The 18,943-nt window shown below is 38.5% G+C and overlaps 9 protein-coding genes across 9 annotated transcripts; 2 read left to right on the top strand and 7 right to left on the bottom strand. All coding sequences in view use genetic code 12, as the record gives it.

The window, feature by feature from the left end:
• Positions 1 to 1,635: 1,635 nt before the first annotated feature.
• CORT_0B05180 (hypothetical protein) lies at positions 1,636 to 4,668 on the top strand (the record flags this gene model as incomplete). Its single annotated transcript, XM_003867615.1, has 1 exon — positions 1,636 to 4,668. The coding sequence occupies one exon, from the start codon at positions 1,636 to 1,638 to the stop codon at positions 4,666 to 4,668; it is 3,033 nt and encodes a 1,010-aa protein (XP_003867663.1).
• A 461-nt stretch (positions 4,669 to 5,129) lies between these two features.
• Positions 5,130 to 6,617, top strand: CORT_0B05190 (hypothetical protein; the record flags this gene model as incomplete). Its single annotated transcript, XM_003867616.1, has 1 exon — positions 5,130 to 6,617. The coding sequence occupies one exon, from the start codon at positions 5,130 to 5,132 to the stop codon at positions 6,615 to 6,617; it is 1,488 nt and encodes a 495-aa protein (XP_003867664.1).
• Positions 6,618 to 6,709: 92 nt separating this feature from the next.
• Positions 6,710 to 9,550, bottom strand: CORT_0B05200 (Snu114 protein; the record flags this gene model as incomplete). The annotated part of the gene is made up of 1 exon (XM_003867617.1): positions 6,710 to 9,550. One exon carries the CDS (start codon positions 9,548 to 9,550, stop codon positions 6,710 to 6,712), a length of 2,841 nt encoding a protein of 946 aa, XP_003867665.1.
• A 286-nt stretch (positions 9,551 to 9,836) lies between these two features.
• Positions 9,837 to 10,463, bottom strand: CORT_0B05210 (Rpb4 protein; the record flags this gene model as incomplete). The annotated part of the gene is made up of 1 exon (XM_003867618.1): positions 9,837 to 10,463. One exon carries the CDS (start codon positions 10,461 to 10,463, stop codon positions 9,837 to 9,839), a length of 627 nt encoding a protein of 208 aa, XP_003867666.1.
• Positions 10,464 to 10,880: 417 nt separating this feature from the next.
• Positions 10,881 to 13,130, bottom strand: CORT_0B05220 (Yak1 predicted serine-threonine protein kinase; the record flags this gene model as incomplete). Its single annotated transcript, XM_003867619.1, has 1 exon — positions 10,881 to 13,130. One exon carries the CDS (start codon positions 13,128 to 13,130, stop codon positions 10,881 to 10,883), a length of 2,250 nt encoding a protein of 749 aa, XP_003867667.1.
• An 872-nt stretch (positions 13,131 to 14,002) lies between these two features.
• Positions 14,003 to 14,467, bottom strand: CORT_0B05230 (Tim17 protein; the record flags this gene model as incomplete). Its single annotated transcript, XM_003867620.1, has 1 exon — positions 14,003 to 14,467. The coding sequence occupies one exon, from the start codon at positions 14,465 to 14,467 to the stop codon at positions 14,003 to 14,005; it is 465 nt and encodes a 154-aa protein (XP_003867668.1).
• Positions 14,468 to 14,765: 298 nt separating this feature from the next.
• CORT_0B05240 (Tpo5 polyamine transporter) lies at positions 14,766 to 16,922 on the bottom strand (the record flags this gene model as incomplete). The annotated part of the gene is made up of 1 exon (XM_003867621.1): positions 14,766 to 16,922. The coding sequence occupies one exon, from the start codon at positions 16,920 to 16,922 to the stop codon at positions 14,766 to 14,768; it is 2,157 nt and encodes a 718-aa protein (XP_003867669.1).
• An 89-nt stretch (positions 16,923 to 17,011) lies between these two features.
• CORT_0B05250 (hypothetical protein) lies at positions 17,012 to 17,866 on the bottom strand (the record flags this gene model as incomplete). Its single annotated transcript, XM_003867622.1, has 1 exon — positions 17,012 to 17,866. One exon carries the CDS (start codon positions 17,864 to 17,866, stop codon positions 17,012 to 17,014), a length of 855 nt encoding a protein of 284 aa, XP_003867670.1.
• Positions 17,867 to 18,004: 138 nt separating this feature from the next.
• On the bottom strand, positions 18,005 to 18,940 carry CORT_0B05260 (Ure2 protein; the record flags this gene model as incomplete). Its single annotated transcript, XM_003867623.1, has 1 exon — positions 18,005 to 18,940. The coding sequence occupies one exon, from the start codon at positions 18,938 to 18,940 to the stop codon at positions 18,005 to 18,007; it is 936 nt and encodes a 311-aa protein (XP_003867671.1).
• Between the last annotated feature and the right edge of the window lie 3 nt (positions 18,941 to 18,943).

An 18,943-nucleotide genomic window follows, 5' to 3' on the forward strand; every position in this document is an offset into this window, starting at 1 on the left:
ATAAACCGCTACTAATACTGTACAATAACAATACGTATACTCACTAATGTTAAAATAAATGGGAGAGTTTGTTGTCATTTTCCGTCAGTAAGCGATAGTTATAATTATGCTTTACAAGTCTTTGACTTTCCAGTACTTGGACGCTAGCATCGCACTGAAATAGGCAAGCTGACCCCTTACTCGCTCAAGTGGTTTGCAATAATTCGATCTTGAAACTAACGCGATGTAACCGATGTTGTAATACTATATAGAGCTGCTTTTGTACTTGTTTTTAAATTTGGGAGCAAATAACACAAAATGAAAATAAGATATTGTTTTGTATCGATTTCTCACAATTGTAGATTTATAGGCGGAAGGGTTTAGCTGAGTTAAGCCTGTTGTGATATGTATTCTACTTTGAAAAAGTGTCACAATAATGGTATTCAAGAAAATCACTTTGGTCTCTATACCAGTTTCAATGGCATGATTTGAGATAAAGTTTTTGAGTGATACGGCCTTTCCCTCGTTGACTTTACAATGCACACAGTTGGACTCGAATTAGATAACTGCAATAAATCCCCCACAGATACTGTAATTCTTCTCTCATTAATCAATTTTTTTGCAACCAAATTGAGAAAAATTAACACTTGAAATTTTTAATAGGGTCAAAATCTCGAAAAATATAGAACCCCCGTTACAAAGAGCATGAATCAAATATTTTAGTTTTACAGGGAGGGATCACACAAGTTGTTGTGCCCGAAAGAGAAACCATACGCGGGTTGTGTTCAATGTACCATAATCCATTGAGACCACAGATGCTTTTTGAACAGCAATACAACACGCGCTCCTGATGCCAAACTTATCCCTTCACTAGCTGATCTTGACTTAGATCTCTTCTTTGAGCAACATTCTTGGCAGTCTTGCTTTCAAAATGAAAGAGACGTGCGCCCTTGGTAAACAAGCCATTGCACTAAATAGATGATCGGTTCGTAGATCACTGAATTACCGCCTCAGTGTCTATCAAGATTAATTTGATTGGCCATGGAAGTAGGTGGGAATGACGTTTCAAATGAGTTCAGAAAAGGCTTGCTGCACTTTTTGAGACCAGCTATCTTAGTGCGTGTACTTTTGCAAAATTATACTAAACACGACGAGAGAGTCGAAAAGAACGAAAAACTGAAAACAAAACGAAAGCTATTATTATTGAATTTAGATACAAAATTGTATAAACCGTATTAATCACACGGAGGGTGATTTATTTGAAGTATTCAATTTGTGTTTGACAAGAATAGTTTACTGGATTGATTACAGAATCTGATTCCCAAACTTTCGTACAGATTTAGTATATGTTTTAGGTCGCATATTCATTTTTGAAGATACAACACGATAGCTAGACCAAGTGAGACATCATCAACATAGATACCAACCCAAAAGCAAAGCAATCATTGCAATTGAGAATAATCATTATACAGGTACAAATAACAAGAGTCAAAGAAATTACAATTTTGTCTAAGAGCGACGTTATCCAAGCCAATTATCATCATCAACCATTAAGAACATAATAGCACCTTGACAAATTAGCAAATATTTGTTGAGTCCGCATTCACTCCAGCAGAAGTACAATTTCGTAATACAAAGTGATAGACATACTATACAATGAGTTCGGTACCCAATGATGAGAAGATAGATCAAGCAGAGGAAATAAATCGGGAAGAGCACAGCCAAGAATCAAATTCTGTTCCCACGCAAACAATCACAGATAATGATGAATACCAGGATCATGATCAAGTGGAGCAACAGCCTCTAACTGCGGAACGTTTAGACCAAAAACAAGTGGAGGAAATGCAAAATTTGCGGTCAAATAGCGGTCAAGACGCACCACCTGATTTAGAACTGGAATCTTTAACCCACTTGAATGCAGAAGATGTAAGCAGTAGAGGAAAACAAGACAACAATGTGGGAGAGCCTATAGACAGTGCTGCAAACATGGATCAAGAGGGTAAAGAAAATGGAAACAATATTAATGAACAAATTACAGAGAGCAGTACTTTCAAATCTGATGATATCAGCAAGGGGGAAGAGGACGTTAAACAAGACGAGAGGGAAAACGCAGACATCACTGAAGTGGAGAAGCAGGACAATGCAGATAACCTAAACCATTCTAAGGATCAAAAACTAGAAGCGGACGCTGTTGTGGACAAACAACTACCTTCGATACCAGTGGAGCAAACACCTCGAGATGAACCTTTCCAAGATACAAAGCACGTTATAGAAGCAGTATCGAATGAAAGTGTTTCCGAAAATCCAGTCGATGACGATGTTGAGGGACAGCAACAAGCAGCGCAAACGGAGCAAAACACAGATATAAATGCATACGAGGATATAGACATTCCAAAGGAGAGTGATGTTGTGGAAGGTCGTGACTCAAGGCAAATTGGGGAGGTAAATTCTTCAGAAGGCCAACATACACCTGAAGAAGGTGTAAAACCTTTTTTGGCAGATGCAAAACCTAGCGGTAACGATCAGGTTGATAGACAACAAGCTAAAAATAACGAACAATTTTCAAGTCATGCAATGGAGATAGACCATCTGAATGAATTTGCTTCTGCTGAGGGTATAAAAGAGTATGACCAAGAGGAGTTGAACCAAGAACTAGGCGAAGACGAAAATTTGAAATATACCCAAGCCGATGATCCAGCATTTGATGCTGATTTCAACGCCGATGAAGATATCAATTCTAACGATAATTTTGATAGCTCCTTTTTGATGGGAGACGCCAACGACGCATCAAATGACGAAGACACTGAAATGAAAGACGTGCTGAATAATGAGAGTAATCTTGTGAAGCAGGAGTCAACTCCGTCTGTTGGAGAGAATCACGGGGGTGAGCACGCTGTCTCCGAACAGGAGTCACAACCTGTGCCGAACGAGCAAACTTTACCATTTGCGGGAGCAAATGCACAAGAAAATTATGAACAATTTCCTCCAGATCCATCAGTCAAATCTAAAACAACGTCGATAGCGGGTGATGAAGACGAACAAGAACAAGTTGTTGAAGAGGATCTTGAAGACATTGAAAAGACAACTCCAAAAGTCAAACAAACTCATTTAATTGTGATTCCATCTTATGCAAGCTGGTTCAATATGAAAAAGATTCACAGAATCGAGAAGGAGTCTTTACCTGAATTTTTTGATTCCACTCATCCTTCCAAATCACCAAAACTCTATGCCAATTACAGAAATTTCATGATAAACTCATATAGACTTAACCCAAATGAGTTTTTAACATTGACATCATGCCGCCGAAATCTAGTGGGAGATGTGGGTACTTTAATGAGAGTACATCGGTTCTTGAATAAATGGGGATTGATTAACTATCAGGTCAAACCACAATTCAAGCCAGGGTATGCTATCGAGAAATTACCCAATGGACTGCTGGTCGATCTACCTTATACAGGAGATTTTCATGTGAAGTTTGACACGCCAAGGGGTCTATTCCCATTCGATATATCTAGGATTCCACCAGAAAGGGTTGACATTGGTAAATTGAAGAGCCTTATGCAGACTGATTCAATGTCATATGAAAGTATTGAAAAGAATGGTGTTAATAAGAAGCGTTCTTTAGGTGATGAAGATGAAAGAAAAGCCAACGAACCAGTAGCGAAGAAACAAAATGACGGATGGAATCAAGAAGATGTTAATAAATTAGTGAATGCAGTCAAGGCGCATAAGAATGATTGGTACCAAATCGCAGTTGCTGTTGGAAATGACAAGACTCCACAGCAATGCGTTCTCAAGTTTTTGAAATTGCCTCTCGAGGACAAATTCAATCCAATCAAAGATGATGACACCAGCGATATCCAACTTTTAAAATTTGCTTCAAGTTACCCAATTAATTCAATTGACAATCCTGTGTTGGCTAACTTAGTCTTCATGACCAGATTAGTAGACAGTGAAGTAGCTAAAGCCGCAAGTGAAGCTGCTATAAAGGCAATGGATGCCACAATTCAACAGAAGGTGATTGACATTTATGGAGACAAAAAAGACAAAGTCGAAGAAGAAGAGGGTAACGCTGATCCTAGTGGAAATGATTCAGAACTCAAACAGGATAGGTACAAAGATGAAAAAGAGAGGCTGGAACAGAATGGACATAAGGATCACAATACACCAGCGTGTGAGGCAATTGCAACCACCTTTGGTATTGTAGGTGCACGAAGTCATCTTTTTGCCAGCTACGAAGAACGAGAAATGCATAAGATTAGTGCTAGTATCATTAACCACGAGTTGTCAAAGGTTGAGACAAAATTGGCTAAGATTGAGGAATTAGAAAAGATATATGAACGTGAGAGACAAAATTTGGCAAGGCAGCAAGAGGAGAACTTTGTTGATCGGTTGGCATTAACCAAATCTACGATCGATGTGATTAAAAAGCTTGAAGATGCTTCTCTGTACTTGGAAACTAAGGAATCTGCCGAAAGCAAGGAATTTGATCAGGATAAGTTCAGGAAACTCATTTCCGAAGCAAGAAGCTTGATTTACAAACCAACAAAACAACTGGTCGAGGAGGTAGACACGCTGACCGATGACAAACCAGATTTCAAAAAACACGAATCTGAAGAATTGGGAGCTGATGACTATAAGCCATTGTCGTTGACATCGCCACAAAATTTTACTGTGTGGGCACCATAATCAAAGGCGCAACACTGTTGCATACCTTGAACAACAAACGTATGTTTGCGACTGCATTTACCTTTTAATTAGAATTTTCTTTATTGTATATTGTACCATCAAATTGTATTACTTCAAGAGAAACAGGTGCTATTGTAGACCCATTTTATTACCTCTATGTCTTTTGCATACCGTATAATTCGTGTCAAGTGTCAAAAATTATGAAGAGCAAAAAGAGAAAAAAATCGAGTCTTTTCAAAATTGAGGAAGAGACAGTTTCGATTTACCACGAAGCAATACCAACAAAGACACTTTACTATTCACTCTACCTCATAATTGATTCAGTAGAGGTACGTACAATCAACTGGTAACTTAATCTACTAACTTTTAGACTAGATTCGTTAGGATTCAGTATATTTCTGTCTCGGGGTAAGAATTAGCCGTAACCGACAGGGAAAGAAACAATAAGTATAACTGACAATATGAATCAAGAAGGAAACTCAAATGCTGAATATGGGGAGGGCAAAGAGAATATCGCTTTGCAAAATGATCGTATTGGTTCCGTAAATTCAGAAACTGTGTCCACAATTAATACTACAGGGATGAACACCATCATTACACATGATCGGCCAACTATAGTAGTTTCGGAAAGTCAAGAGGTAGTCAAGGAACTGGGAGAGAGTGATGTGGCAGGGAGTAATGAGGAGGCACTTGTTGAAGTGCAAACTGGAGGTATCGAGTCAGTCGAAGTACCACAAGTTGAACAATTTGAACAGACAGTGATTGCGCCAGAGGTTGATACAGTCAATGAAGTAAGTACGAATGGAACAGATGAGGGTAAAATTGAAGACATTGAAGAAGTTATTCATGAACCTTTGAAATTGAGTCAAGATAGCACCACTGAAGAACAATTAGAGTATGAAGAGGTGGAAGAAGATGACAACGCACAACCTCAGGCTATCGGCGAAAGCATTGGTATAGATTTGGAAAGCAATTCTAATTTGATAAACAGTGAGAAAGTGGATAACGCCGGCAAGGAGAAAGTGCCAACAAATGGTGGCGTTCAAAACACTAGGTTTCCTAATAGCAATCACTTAACTGGCCAAGACAAACAGGAAAATGTCAACACAAAAAGTGAAGCTACCGCTCAAGGAAAAAACGAATCAAATATCAATGAAAATAAAGGAAATGGATATAGTGGCACTGGGGAAACTGCAGGTGATGATGGTAATGGTACCCAAAATGGTAAGCCTAGTGAAAGTGAGCAGCAACCCAAAGATAATGCTCCTGAATTTACTGAAGAAGCAAAGAAAGTTGAAGTTGTGATGGCCAACGGCGAGGTAGAGGAAATCGAGTTAGATGAGAAAGTTCTGAACCCAGTCGAAGAGAGCCAATATTCCACACTAAAATCTAACCCCAACGAGCACTTTGATGAAGGAATGGATGATATAAACACTTTAGTGGAAAATGCCCCAAATTTTCAAGAGAAAAATGATATTAAGATTCCAATATACTTAAAGCACAAGAATACAGAGTTTCTTCTATTTCCTACACAAGATCAAGACAGGCCCCGTCCAATATTTGAGGACGAAAAAAGTGAAGATATTACTCTTGATGAATTTTTTGCCATATTACGCACAATTCCAGAATTTAACTTCGAATTGAATGACGAGATCATACTATCAATCCCCCAATTTGGTGGGATTACAGTAACGGAAGACAATGTATATTGCAAAGATCTTCAGCTTTCAGATTTCTTGGATGTTTATTACAAGTTGTGTGACTGTACCACACAAAAGGAAAAGGTACCGAAACAGTTGGACTTTAAATTGACCACTCAACCTCGTTTTATTATGAAATACAATAGCTTAGTGGATACAGTAAAGGAAAAAGGTGGGTTTGAAAATATATCAAATGTGGACTATGTTGATAATGAAATTGAAGGATCTAGAAAGAAAAGGAAACTATGAATTTATGGAACTTAAATAGAATTACGCAAACTATATAGCCAGATAAAATACTCTACTCCCCAGTTCAGTCCATTTTCTCACAAATTTCTGCTCTAAAGTACCAAGTCCCGCTCTTTCAATTTTAGATAAAGCTCTGTGTCGATATACTTTTGCAATGTTGGTTCACCAGTCAAATCCTTTCTCTTTCTAGTTTTGAGCAAGAAATCTCGAGACAAAGACTCTTCAGGAACAGGTTCTAATGTAGGCAATGAGCATGTTTTATCAAATGGATCTCCAGGAACGATTTCCCAATGCAGGAATACCAAGGACATTAACACTTTATTTTGCGCATGTAACTTTACATCTGAAAGCAAACCAAAGCTGTCAATAACTGGAACAAAACCTTCAACGTGATACAATGGAGTACCCTCAACTGGCTCTTGTTTATCAAAGTGTCCCCTTCTGAGTTTGAGAACCTCTTTGATGATACGTATAGCCTTATAGGGGCATACGGCATCAACCTTGTATATCGGCTCCATGATCCTTGGCTTTGCTGTTAGTAAACCAGTGTAACAGGCACGACGTACCAAGGGAATTATTTGTGCACCATTCAAAAAGGAGTCTGCATTTTCACCAAACTGTGCATCAAGAATTTTGAACTGGACATTTCTTATGGGCTCGTTGAGTAAGGGACCTTCATTTACACTCCATTTAAATCCGGATACTATCAACGGTTTCAATTTTGTAAGCTGGTCTTTGTCAGTTTCTCCATCTAAAGTGTCATCGAGTAAAATATCTGGTCCTATTAAGTCATCTGGTCCGAATGACCAAACAGACCTCGCAGCTAAGGTATCCCATCCAAATTTCTTAAGAATCGACGACATTTCCTTTTTGCTTAAATGAATATCAATCAACCCCTTCTCAATTTCATAACTCAATGCTGCATTGCTCACTGGTTCAGCAATAACTGAAATAGAAATCTCTCCGTTAGAAGTAGCCACGGGAATTTTAGTCAATGATTGGGCTATACATGTTTCAGAAAAGATAGTCATTGGATCACTTACTTTGATTTGCAAATCATTGTTGAAAAAGAATCTCAAATCATGCAATACGCAATCCAAATAAAACTCGCCAGGAGCAACAATGACTGTTTCACCGTTTTCTTCCACATGAATGACTGATGACAAATATGATTTAGAAATTTTGTCCAACCCTTCAAGAAGTAGCGGTCTTTGAGTAGGATTAATAGGCTCAACGACGACCTTCATCACTGACGTAATGGCGTAATCTGGAAGTTTGAACACTGGATCTTTTACATTATCGTGTGACACAATGGTAGCACCCTTCTTGATGCTTGAGTCAAAGTCCTCTATCAAGGCTATAGTGTTTGATATACCATCTACCGGAACATTGTATCTGCCACCGGGTAAATAGAGCTGCTTGATCACGACACTAGTCTCTCTCATCTCTTCACCATCCTCATCTTCAACATAGACCTTCACGAGATCCCCCGTGTTGAGTTTTCCAGCGAAGATACGTGCCAATGCTAAAAATGATTCTCCATTGGGAGATTCGATAAATTTGCTAATCTTCCCAAGCATTGGTTCGGTTTTGGAAGAGCCACGAGGAGGAGCAATGGAATGCTCAAGCGAATCAACAAATCCGGTATCGTGTTTGAATACAGCTTGAAAAACTGATTTCAAAAGTACTCTAACATCCTTTTTGTACTCTGCTTTGGGAATAGAAACACCAAAATTCTCCCACAATATTTTGCCCAATTCTTTGTGCGGAGGCTCGGTGGTTAAAACGTAGGTTGCAGTCTGGTAAATCGCCTCCAAAACAAACGTGACAAATGTTGGACAATATTTACCACCATCAGAATTAGTTGTTATTTCACTCTTCTCATAGTTGAAGAAGTAGTCTCCCCATAATTTATCCTTAAGTTCCGCTACTTGCATCTCTGACATTTGATTTTGTAGATACAAGTCAGCAAAACTGTTTAATGCAAACGAAATGCCAAACACGGACGAAGCAAAAATGATGTTATTTGAGGTAGGCCATAGCTTTTGCAAGTTAGTGTAATTTCCAGTACTGTTTTTTTTGATGTATTGATTCACATCATCGATTATGTTAAAGAGTTTAAAATATGCGTCCTTGGGCGGTAATCTCAACTCTAAGATTAGCTTATCAATCTTGTTTAACACAAGAATTAGGGGTAAATTTCGTTTAATAACCTCCTCAAGTATCAATTTATCTTTAAAAGTTAAGCCCACTACTACATCCAAGACTAAAGCAGCACCGTCACACACTTCGAGTCCGGCTATGACCTCATCACCAAAATCAGCATGACCTGGAGTATCCAAGAAACTCGACACAAGAGATCGACCTTTGGAATCTGAAAGCATTAGAGTAACCGGCGAAGTTTTTATTGAAGCTTCTCGCTCTATTTCTAATTTGTTGTTGTCCAAGTATCTCAAAGGTCTTGAATATATGAAGTTTGTTTTCTTACCATCACTGGGTGTATGTGTTTTTTGAACGAACTGATCAACAAACGACGTCTTTCCGGATTGAAAACTCCCCACAATGCAAACATTTCGTATCCTCTCTGGAACCTCGTTGATTGTGTTTACCATGAACTCTCTCGAGTATGTTAGCTTTGGTAAATCCCATTCATTGATGACCAATTTCATCTTTTTTTCCAATTTCGGAACAATTACCGGCACATTCTCTGAATATTCAGTGGGATTAACATAAACTATTTCTGCATCTTGAGTTGGTACATTGCTCTTCGCTAATTCACTCCCTGGGACACTTTCATCTTGATTCTCGATGAGTACCAATTCTTGTCCCTTCTGTTCAAACTCATCCTTTCCTTGACTTTCGGTATCTGATTCAGACTTCACAGGTTCTCCGATCAAGTTACCAAATTCATCGTATAACTCCTCGTCACTCATTGGATTGTATGGAGCACACTCAATTGTTGTTTACAGTGAAGTGCTATCTAAGCGTTCTTTTTTTGTGCGCAGAATCTCATCTGATGTAGAATATAATGTAAATCTTCAGGTACCTGACAAAATTCTTTTCCGGGAAGAGATGAGAGAAGATAGCAAGGGAGGGTCTACATTTCCATTACCACATTGAGGTTTATGAAGGTGATCCTTTCTCATTCACTCTAATAGTATAATACAAACTTTTTTTACCTATTGCTCCAACTAAATGTATGGAACAAAATCCTTTTCATTATGACAATGTTTGATATTTCCTCAACTCAGTCAACAAACTTTGCAATTGAACGTCAGAGACTTTATTTTGTAAGCTCGGTATCAAACTCTTTGCCTCTTCAGCATCCTCACACTCTAAAGTTCCCAATTGTGCAATTTCAAAAGGATGCAAATACTCTTTACAATGTTCATTAAAATCATTAAGGAGTTTTTCAACTGTTTCGCAGCTGGATCTGTTTTTGAATCTAGCGAAATTAGTTAAATAATTTAATGTCTTGTGTATAACTTCATTTGAATTCGGTCCTGCTAATTCCATATTGGAAATCTCATCTTCTTTTGTATTGTTCAAGTCCTCATCTTCGTCTGAATCTGAATTCATTGCATCATCAGATCCCACTTGAGACAGTTGGTTGGCACGACTTTTGGGTTTTTGATTCTTCTTTCGTTCCTTTAAAGCTGCTCTGATCAATAATCTTGTTTCTGATAGATTAAGCGCTATTAATTGCTGCTTCTCTCCGGAATTTGTTATTTGGGTTAGCTGGAATTCGGGTCCTAATTTTAAAACTGCTGCATTCTCTTCATCGTCAATATTTTGTGTAGCAACCTTTCTCCTTCTTACTCCCAAAGCACTAGTACTGACATTCATTGGTTGATCGATGTATAGCGTGTGCGGTATGTTTAAAAAGAGCTTTGAATTCGAGTCGAGTTTGCAAATGCACTGTTTCTTCTTCAACACCTGATGTTTATTGTGATTGAGCTTTAAATTAATAAGTCAATACTATTTGTAAATGTAAATAATGCTTGATTAGATCTAGTAAATTAATAATGCACAGAATATACAAGCATATATATGTATAAATATGACTAGAAGATGGCCGCTGGTTGGTAGATTTGATGGATGGGCAAAAGGAACTGTCGTTTGTCACACCTCTCAACGAAAGCCCTCGAAGTTCACGATTTTGTTCTTTGATTTTTTTTTTTTTCATCAATTTCTGAAACCCTGCACACGACCATTATATCAACCAAAACGACCACCTTTTCTCTAACTTACATAGACAGTACCTTATACCGTAGGCATCTCAATAGATCTCACATCCTGAACAAACGGGTGCTTCAAGGCCTCCTGTGGAGTTAATCTTTCTAAAGGATTGAGATTAAGCACTTTGGTCAAAAAGTCAACTAACAACAATCGTTCTTGACATTCTTTCTCAACCATCAGACTTGTCATCTTCTTGCTAGGTAGCTTGTAGTTCAATATGATATCCTTCAATAATTTGTGTTTAAAGTAGTTCTTGTTTGGTTGTTCCTTTTTGTGTGCGTGACTTGATCCACTTTCCACTTTTGCTACTTGCAAGTCATGTGTATACTCTTCAAATGTTTTGATTTCGTAAGTGGGTTTCCCATCTGTAGTGTCACTAGGTATTTTCTTGAAAAAGTTTGATGAGTTTCGTCCTACTTCAATCATATGTCTTGGAGGAGGACCTAACATGTCAACAATTTTCCAAATTTGATTGTACTCAGAAGTGCCTGGAAACATAGGTAATCCTAAGAAAAACTCTCCCACGATGCAACCCAAAGACCACATGTCAATGGATTCTGTATAAGGTAAACCAAGGATAACCTCTGGTGATCGATAAAACCTTGATTGGATATATGTATAGATAGTTTGTCTTGTAAAACATGCCGATCCAAAATCAATCACTTTAATATTAGGTTTATCTGGCTGACATAGCAAAATATTCTCTGGCTTCAAATCACAATGAATCATTTGAAAATTCTTCAACTGGGCCATTGCATCTAGTAATTGCTTGGTAAGAAGTTTTACCAACTTCATACTTAATCCTTGAAATTGGTTTTGCTTTATCAATTCATAGAGATTTGATGCCAAGAGCTCAAATACCAAACATAAATGTTCCTTGTGCATGAAAGTATCCAATAGTCTGATGAAACTTTTACCGTCGCTGTTGTTATTCAAAAACTCGAGTAATCGCACTTCTGTCAACGATTGATTCATATATGCTGGCTTGGATTTGATCACCTTAACGGCACATACAGTTTGGTTAATCAAATTTTGGCATTTTACAACCTGTCCGAATGTACCAGAGCCGAGTAAATCGAGGACCATATACTTTCTACCTTCCTCACTTCCTAGCATATCATTGACATAGAGGATGTAATCGCTTTCTTCGTTGTCATAGCCGTTGTTGAACTTTGGATCCAGAGGTTTTGTTAAAACCCTCTTTGGATTTGTCGACTTGGAATATTGAAATTTTCTCGGTTGGCAGATACTATATGACTCAGTTAGGTAAACTGATAATGCATTAAGAGGGGAAATGTGGATGGAATTAACAGAGCACCGTCTGTACTTTGGTTGTTGGTGAATTTTTGGAGAAAGCTCTGCTTTATTGCGTATTTTCCTCGCTTTAGGTGCAGGTTTTCTAGGCTTTGTTGTCTTTTGGTGTTGGAGTGCTTGTTGGTATTGCTGGTATTGCACTATTGAGCCGGATCTTCTCGCAGGTGAGGCATAGTGTTGACCACCTTTATTATCATAAGCCTGAATTGGTTGCTGATAGTAGTGATTTGGCATAACAGCTACTGATGATCTTCGGTTTGCACCACTAGACCCTGGTGTCATACCAGGTGCCATATTAGGATTGATAAATTGGGAGAGTCCCGGTGCCACTCCTTGTGCCACGGAAGCATCACCATTACCACCAAAGAGAGCTCCACCTTGGACTAATGCAGCCCTGTTCTGTTGGTTGTAACCGTATGGGTTGCTGTAGGTTCCATCCACTGCTGCTGACATTCGGCGATCATTAGGATTATTAAGCGATACCTCAGGATTCGAAAAGTACTGAGTAAATGGGTTATCGGCACGAGTAGGTGGGTGGATATAAGGGGATACTTGTGGGTTTGTGGGATTAGAATTCTCGTTTTCGTAGGTTGTCAGAAGCTGATTTGTAAACGATAATCTCTTATTCAAAGGAGGTGGCTGGTGTTGTTGCAATAACGGTATATGATGGGATTTGGTAGGCGATTGTGACATTACAGACGAAGATGCAGATGGAGATGAAGCAGTAGATGACGGATGATTCATGGAAAACCATGGATTACGAAACCCCGGGGCCTGATTTGATTTGTATGCTTGTTGCGGTAGATAAATTTGATCCAGCGCCTGCATGTCACTATTGGTGGGTCTTCCATTGGGGTATTGCTGCTGCTGTTGTTGTTGTTGATGATGATGATTTGGTGGTGGTAAATGCCAGTTACCACCTATTGAATTGTGTCTGTAGTTGTATTGATTGTACGACATTAAGGTTGTTGCAATTGTGGTGTGTTATATCACTCAATGGTTCTCTGTCTCCTTAACTGTTGATTGGTTAACCTGTCTTCGCCTATTAGGGATGTTTGATCCAGAGTAAGGAAAGATATCACCTTTTGATGTAAAGTTTAATTTTTGCTCACCCAAAATTTATATTACGATAATGAGTTTTAGTGTACAACAAAAGTCCAATATAAATTTTAGAATGTTGGCCAAAATTGTAAGTTGCGCAGATTGAAAGTTAAATCAGCTTAGAGAGTGTGGAATGATATTGAAAGCTAAAGAAAGTATATATGGAATTCTCTCTATTTTCATTATCGAAAATATGGAAATACTCACAGCAAGTATTATGAATCAAGGGAAGGGGATAGAATATGGATGGTGGTGAGAAAAGAGGGGTGAAACCACTACTTTAAAATACGGAAAGTATACAATACAATTACAACCCACATTGAATATCACAAAAGTAAAAACACACAAATCAAACAAACACATGTTAATCATAGTGGAGAACATGAAGGAGTCACACCACCACAACACCACACACCGCATCTTCTCAAACACACCTTCTACATTTCTCTTTCTCTGGTTGATCAACAAACACTCAGAATGAAGCATATATATCACAACTGGACAACAAATGGTCATTACTTTTCAGTATCATACTCTACATAGATCGTTTAGAGTATATCTTGATCAAGCAAATAGTCTCCACCCCAGAACTTGTCCAATCTTCTGCAGGATCTCTAGTATGCAAATTACACAGTCGAATTTCAGTATTGTTAATCTATAACCAACCTTAACGTAAATTTTACATCGTATATACAAGTTTCCAACTTCAACAGGTACGCATACTACCCTCTCTAAGCGGCAAGTTTAGCGGGTTCCTCGGGATATACTGGAGCCATAGTAGGTTGAGCTTGTAATCTTTGCATCATCATACCAACACCTTCGAAAACACCTAAAAGACAAGCACAAGTAATGGCAGAGTTCCTCGTGTGTTTCCAACCACCTCTGATAGCTAAAGCACCACCAGTAAAGAAACCAGCAATGACTGCGTTCCATGCATCTTCTCTCTTACGTACAGCCTTAACTGTACAATCAAATGTCGAAAACAAACCACCCCAAACACCAAAATTACCTCCTACTACTGGAGCTCTAGCCTTGATTGCCGAAAGAGCGCCATATCCCCTTTCTCCATGTGGGGAGTTTCTAAATCCTTTTATACCGTGCCATACGCATCCACCAATGACACCCATCGCAAAAGCACCACCGAAATCATTAAGAATGACGATTGGACATGGATCTCTAGCGTGATCTGCAGACATTTCAAAATTGTGTGATAGTTGTTATATATAGGACAGTAAGGGGATAAAATAATTGGTAAACTCGACTTTCGAGAAGTTTTTAGATCCTGTGAATAAGCTTGTGAGGTTATTATCCAATGGCTAATCCAGCCGAAATTTTTTTTTTTCTTTCAATGCAATTTCTTTTGAATCTTTGTGTGCAGGTCATGATTTGTCCTCCAGGCTGCAAAAAACGTCATTACATTACAATAATTATCATCAAATACTCTCTATAAGAAACCGTCTAACAAATCTATATACAAAACATTGTTGGCAAATATCATTTACCCACTTGCTCTTGAGACCCGTTTCCTGACTCGAACAAGACTTCGTTGTCACTCTCTGTTGAAATTTCATTTAAATCTTCATTAGAATCGTATGATGTCATTGATTTTGGCAATTTCTTACTACCTCGTCCCGCTGAACTGGAATTCCCTTCTAGTAGATGATATGTCTTTTTCCTATGCACAAGAGGAGGAGGGGTAAAATTATTCTCGAACTCCTTCAGAATATCACCTTCATTGCTGGCACCCTCTTCTCCTCCTTCTTCCTCTTCATCGCCAACGACAAATTCATCCATGTTCTTTCTGCCATTTGCTTCCAAATTATTTAATTCGAAGTAATCAGTCTCAATTTCTGGTCCAGTAAACGACTTCGACCCCCACGTCACATAACCCAATGTGGCAACCCCCAAGAAAAGCACCAATACAACACTCGCATAATTCATTTTGCGCCAAGTCAAATTCTTGATTACTGGGGGTACACAAAGGATAAAAACGGAAAGTATAACCCAAAACACCGATACTCCATTGATAAACCAACCAAAAATTTTCAACCTGAATGCGGCTCCTTTGATTTTCTGTCTCTTGTTTAACATTAGTAAGAAAATTGGAATACCATTTGCCACTGCTAGAGATACCACTGCTGCACCCATAAAAGCGTTAAAAGCTGACCTTGAAATTAAAGACAATAGCGATAATACCGCACATACAATCATTGATAAAAACAAAGCATTTCTTGGAATCGTATACTCTTCGACTGAGTTCACTTCTGTCCACAAATGTGCCATTGGAAGACCTCCATCACGAGCTAAGGCAAATGTGCTTCTAGATGCTGTAGTAAGCGAGCCAATACTTTGGAAAACTATAGTTCCAATCATTAAACAAGCCATGAGGAAACTTATAATGTATGATTCGGTCGAAAGCTTGAATATGATTTCAATGGGCATGATGTTTGTATCCCCATCTAATAGAAGCTCTAGTTCTGGTAATATCGTTAAAATAGGAATAATGAAAATGACGCCAGTTAAACATGCCATCAATATGGCACTGATGACACCTTTGGGCATGTTCCTTTCCGGATTCTTGACTTCATCAGTGATGGAGAATAGCATTCCATAACCGGTTAAAGTAAACGACGAGCTTTGTAGCCCCACAATGAAGGCTAGTGGGTCTGGCCAACCTGAACGTGAATTGTCAAAGGTTGTCAATATCTGTTTAATCGAGTTGGTCCTCTTGGCATAGAATATGAGAAGTATATCTATCGCCAAAACAGTATAAATGGTCCACAAAATACAAGCCTTGTTGATTTTTTCCAAATGCTTGGAGAATTTGAAGTTAATAAACCCGACAACCGCTAGAATAATGAAGAACACTCCTAGGACCAAAAACTTGTCTTCTTTGTATACAAAGTCCTTCAAACCAAATATCGATAAAATAAACTGAGAGCCGGAAAACATTATGCTGATAGCATATGTCCAATTTCCAATGAGAAGTAACCATCCGGTAATCCATGAGCTAATGAGTGAATATTTCTCATTACTTAAAAGAGCACTAAAATGATAAACTCCTCCCGCAGTGGGATATTTCGATATGATTTCACTCAAGCTTAGAACCACAAACAAAGACATAACACTAACGACGATCCACCCATATAGCACTGTCACATTTGCACCGTCCATTAAAGAAATCCATAGTGTGGAAGATAATCCAAAGGGAACCCCCATCACTGAAAAGCCCAAACCGATAACCGAAGTAACCGTCAATTTTCGTTCAAGGCCTTGTTTGTACTTGAAATGTTCAATTTGCTCTATTTCATTGTCTCCCAAAAGTTCTGAGTCCATCAAGGACTCTATAAACCTCACGGGTCGCGAAGATTGAATATCCAGAAAGAAATGGGATGCATACGATGGAGGAGACGACGAGTCAGGTGATGAGATCGTCTCAGAACTGTTTTGTTGCAGCCGATTGTTGCTCATCGGCGAGTCTAGAGCCGCTGATGTAGGTAGTATCTCCGTCATGTGTCTCCAACAGCACCTCTTCTTGTGGTGTGGTTTATCTCTAATATAGAATCTAAGCTTGTGATCATCTTTTAAAAGACTGCGTGCGGCGCTGAAAAACTTACAATGCCGATTTTTTGAAATCTGGGTTACTAGCATAGCCTATTAGAAGTGCTACCGTACGTACAATGATCTTAATTGATCCTGTATACTTATCTACTCCAAAACTCATCAGTTATCAATATTATTCAAAATTCGAAGTCACTATCGTCATCTTCATTTTCAACAGTCTCCTTTGATCTTGCCAAAACTGGTAAACTTATACTATCCTCCCCACGGACATTAACATTCACCAAGTTTTCCAAATTTATTGCAGTACCGATGACGTTTCTATTCTCCTCGTTTGTTAAATACTTTACGATACTGTTGATATTATCCACCAAATGATCAACGGTCCAGTTTGTGTACCCAATCTTAAGCGAAATCACGTCACCCACATTAGTCGTCGGCACAAATGACGCATTTCCCACAATTGACTTGACTTGCTTATACACGTACTCAACATCGCACCTATCATCCTTGAGTTTGTTCTGTTGTGTTCTTCTTAATTTTACCGATGGATCGGGCTTTGCCATTTGAAGCATAAATGGTACTTTCTTCTTTCTCACGTAGAATGTAGATCCCAAAACATCAGGTAGAAATTTATGAACTCTATTGTCTGCCACTATTATATCGTTCTCCTTGTATAATTTTATCAATGACTTTTGAGATTTTGATTTCAGTTTGAGTTTCTTCAAAGATATGATTTCGTGAAAAGTATCTTCGGTAGGCGTGCCTTTTGCAGTCAAAATTTTTCTATAATAATTTGCTGGATCCTTTGAGATAAAAAGTATGGCTCTGCTGGAGACTTTATCGAGCTTATGTTTAAGGGGAATTACTCGAGGTCTGTAATCCTTGGACTTTGCCAATTTTATGTTAACGTTAATTGTGAGGTAAACTGCGGCCGTAGATCGGCCTTCGGTCTTCTGGTGGCTTATCAACGCTGTGAGTGATGTAAGGGCTTGACTATAAGCATCAGAATCTAATGCAAACTCGGTTGCCATGATGTGCAGGGCAGAATGTTTGGAGATGACTGTCGGAAGCACATCTTGAAAAAATGCATACAAAATAATTTTGCGCTGCAATTTCAGTTAGCTTCGAATTTTCAAGCTTATTATTGTATTACAACTATCTATACACTCCTAGTCTCCACGCAACGCTCTAATAACAGCTGGTCTTCTCATCATGTACTTTGTCCATTTGTAAACTTCTGGAAACTCCACTTTAAGATTTATTCCTATTCTATCAACGACATTATTCCATGGTACAAATGATAAATCGGCAATAGTAGCTCTATCCCCCACTAGCCACACGGGGTAGTCAAAATACCTCGATTGCGATAATGGCGTGGTACCTGCACTATACGCGGCTGCATTTTCCACATCCAAATCCATTATTAGAGCCTCTCGTCTTTCTGCTAATGCCATTTCCACGACTCCGTAAACTCGCCTCACTTCATCGGTGTACCTCTCTACTGCACTAGGGACAGGACTTGAATGGAAATATCTAAAATGCAAAGCTTGTCCAATCATAGGTGCATGTCCACTTGTTTGAAAAAATAGCCATGAATTTATCTGACTTTGCTCAACAAGGTTATCACTCCATAAACTGCATTCGTTATTTTCCTTCATGTATTTTGAAACAAGGTATAATATAATGGCACCAGATTCCCATATTGATACATTTTCATTGTAGTGGTCAATCAATGCAGGAACTCTAGCGTTTGGATTTATTGTAACAAATTCAGGTGCACGTTGTTCTCCATTGTTAAAGTCTAAGAAAATTGTATTGAATGGCAAGTTCAACTCTGATAAGATTATAGCTACTTTGAACCCATTGGGTGCAGATCTGTGTGAAAACAAGGTGTATCCTTCATGTGGTTGATTTTGAAAAAATTGGCTTATTCTTGATTGTTGTTGTTGTTGTTGTTCCTGTGATGAAGAACTATCCTGCATTTGTTGCAATAAATTATGATTCAATTCATTTTGTTGTTGATCACTGAGCGACACTGATTTGAGCCCAGCAGATAAGTTGGACACCGTATGTGTATTTTGATTGCTTCCGTTGTTGCTATTCATTGT

This window comes from Candida orthopsilosis (assembly GCF_000315875.1).
Source record: "Candida orthopsilosis Co 90-125, chromosome 2 draft sequence".
In the NCBI taxonomy this organism is placed as follows: Eukaryota; Fungi; Ascomycota; class Pichiomycetes; order Serinales; family Debaryomycetaceae; genus Lodderomyces; species Lodderomyces orthopsilosis.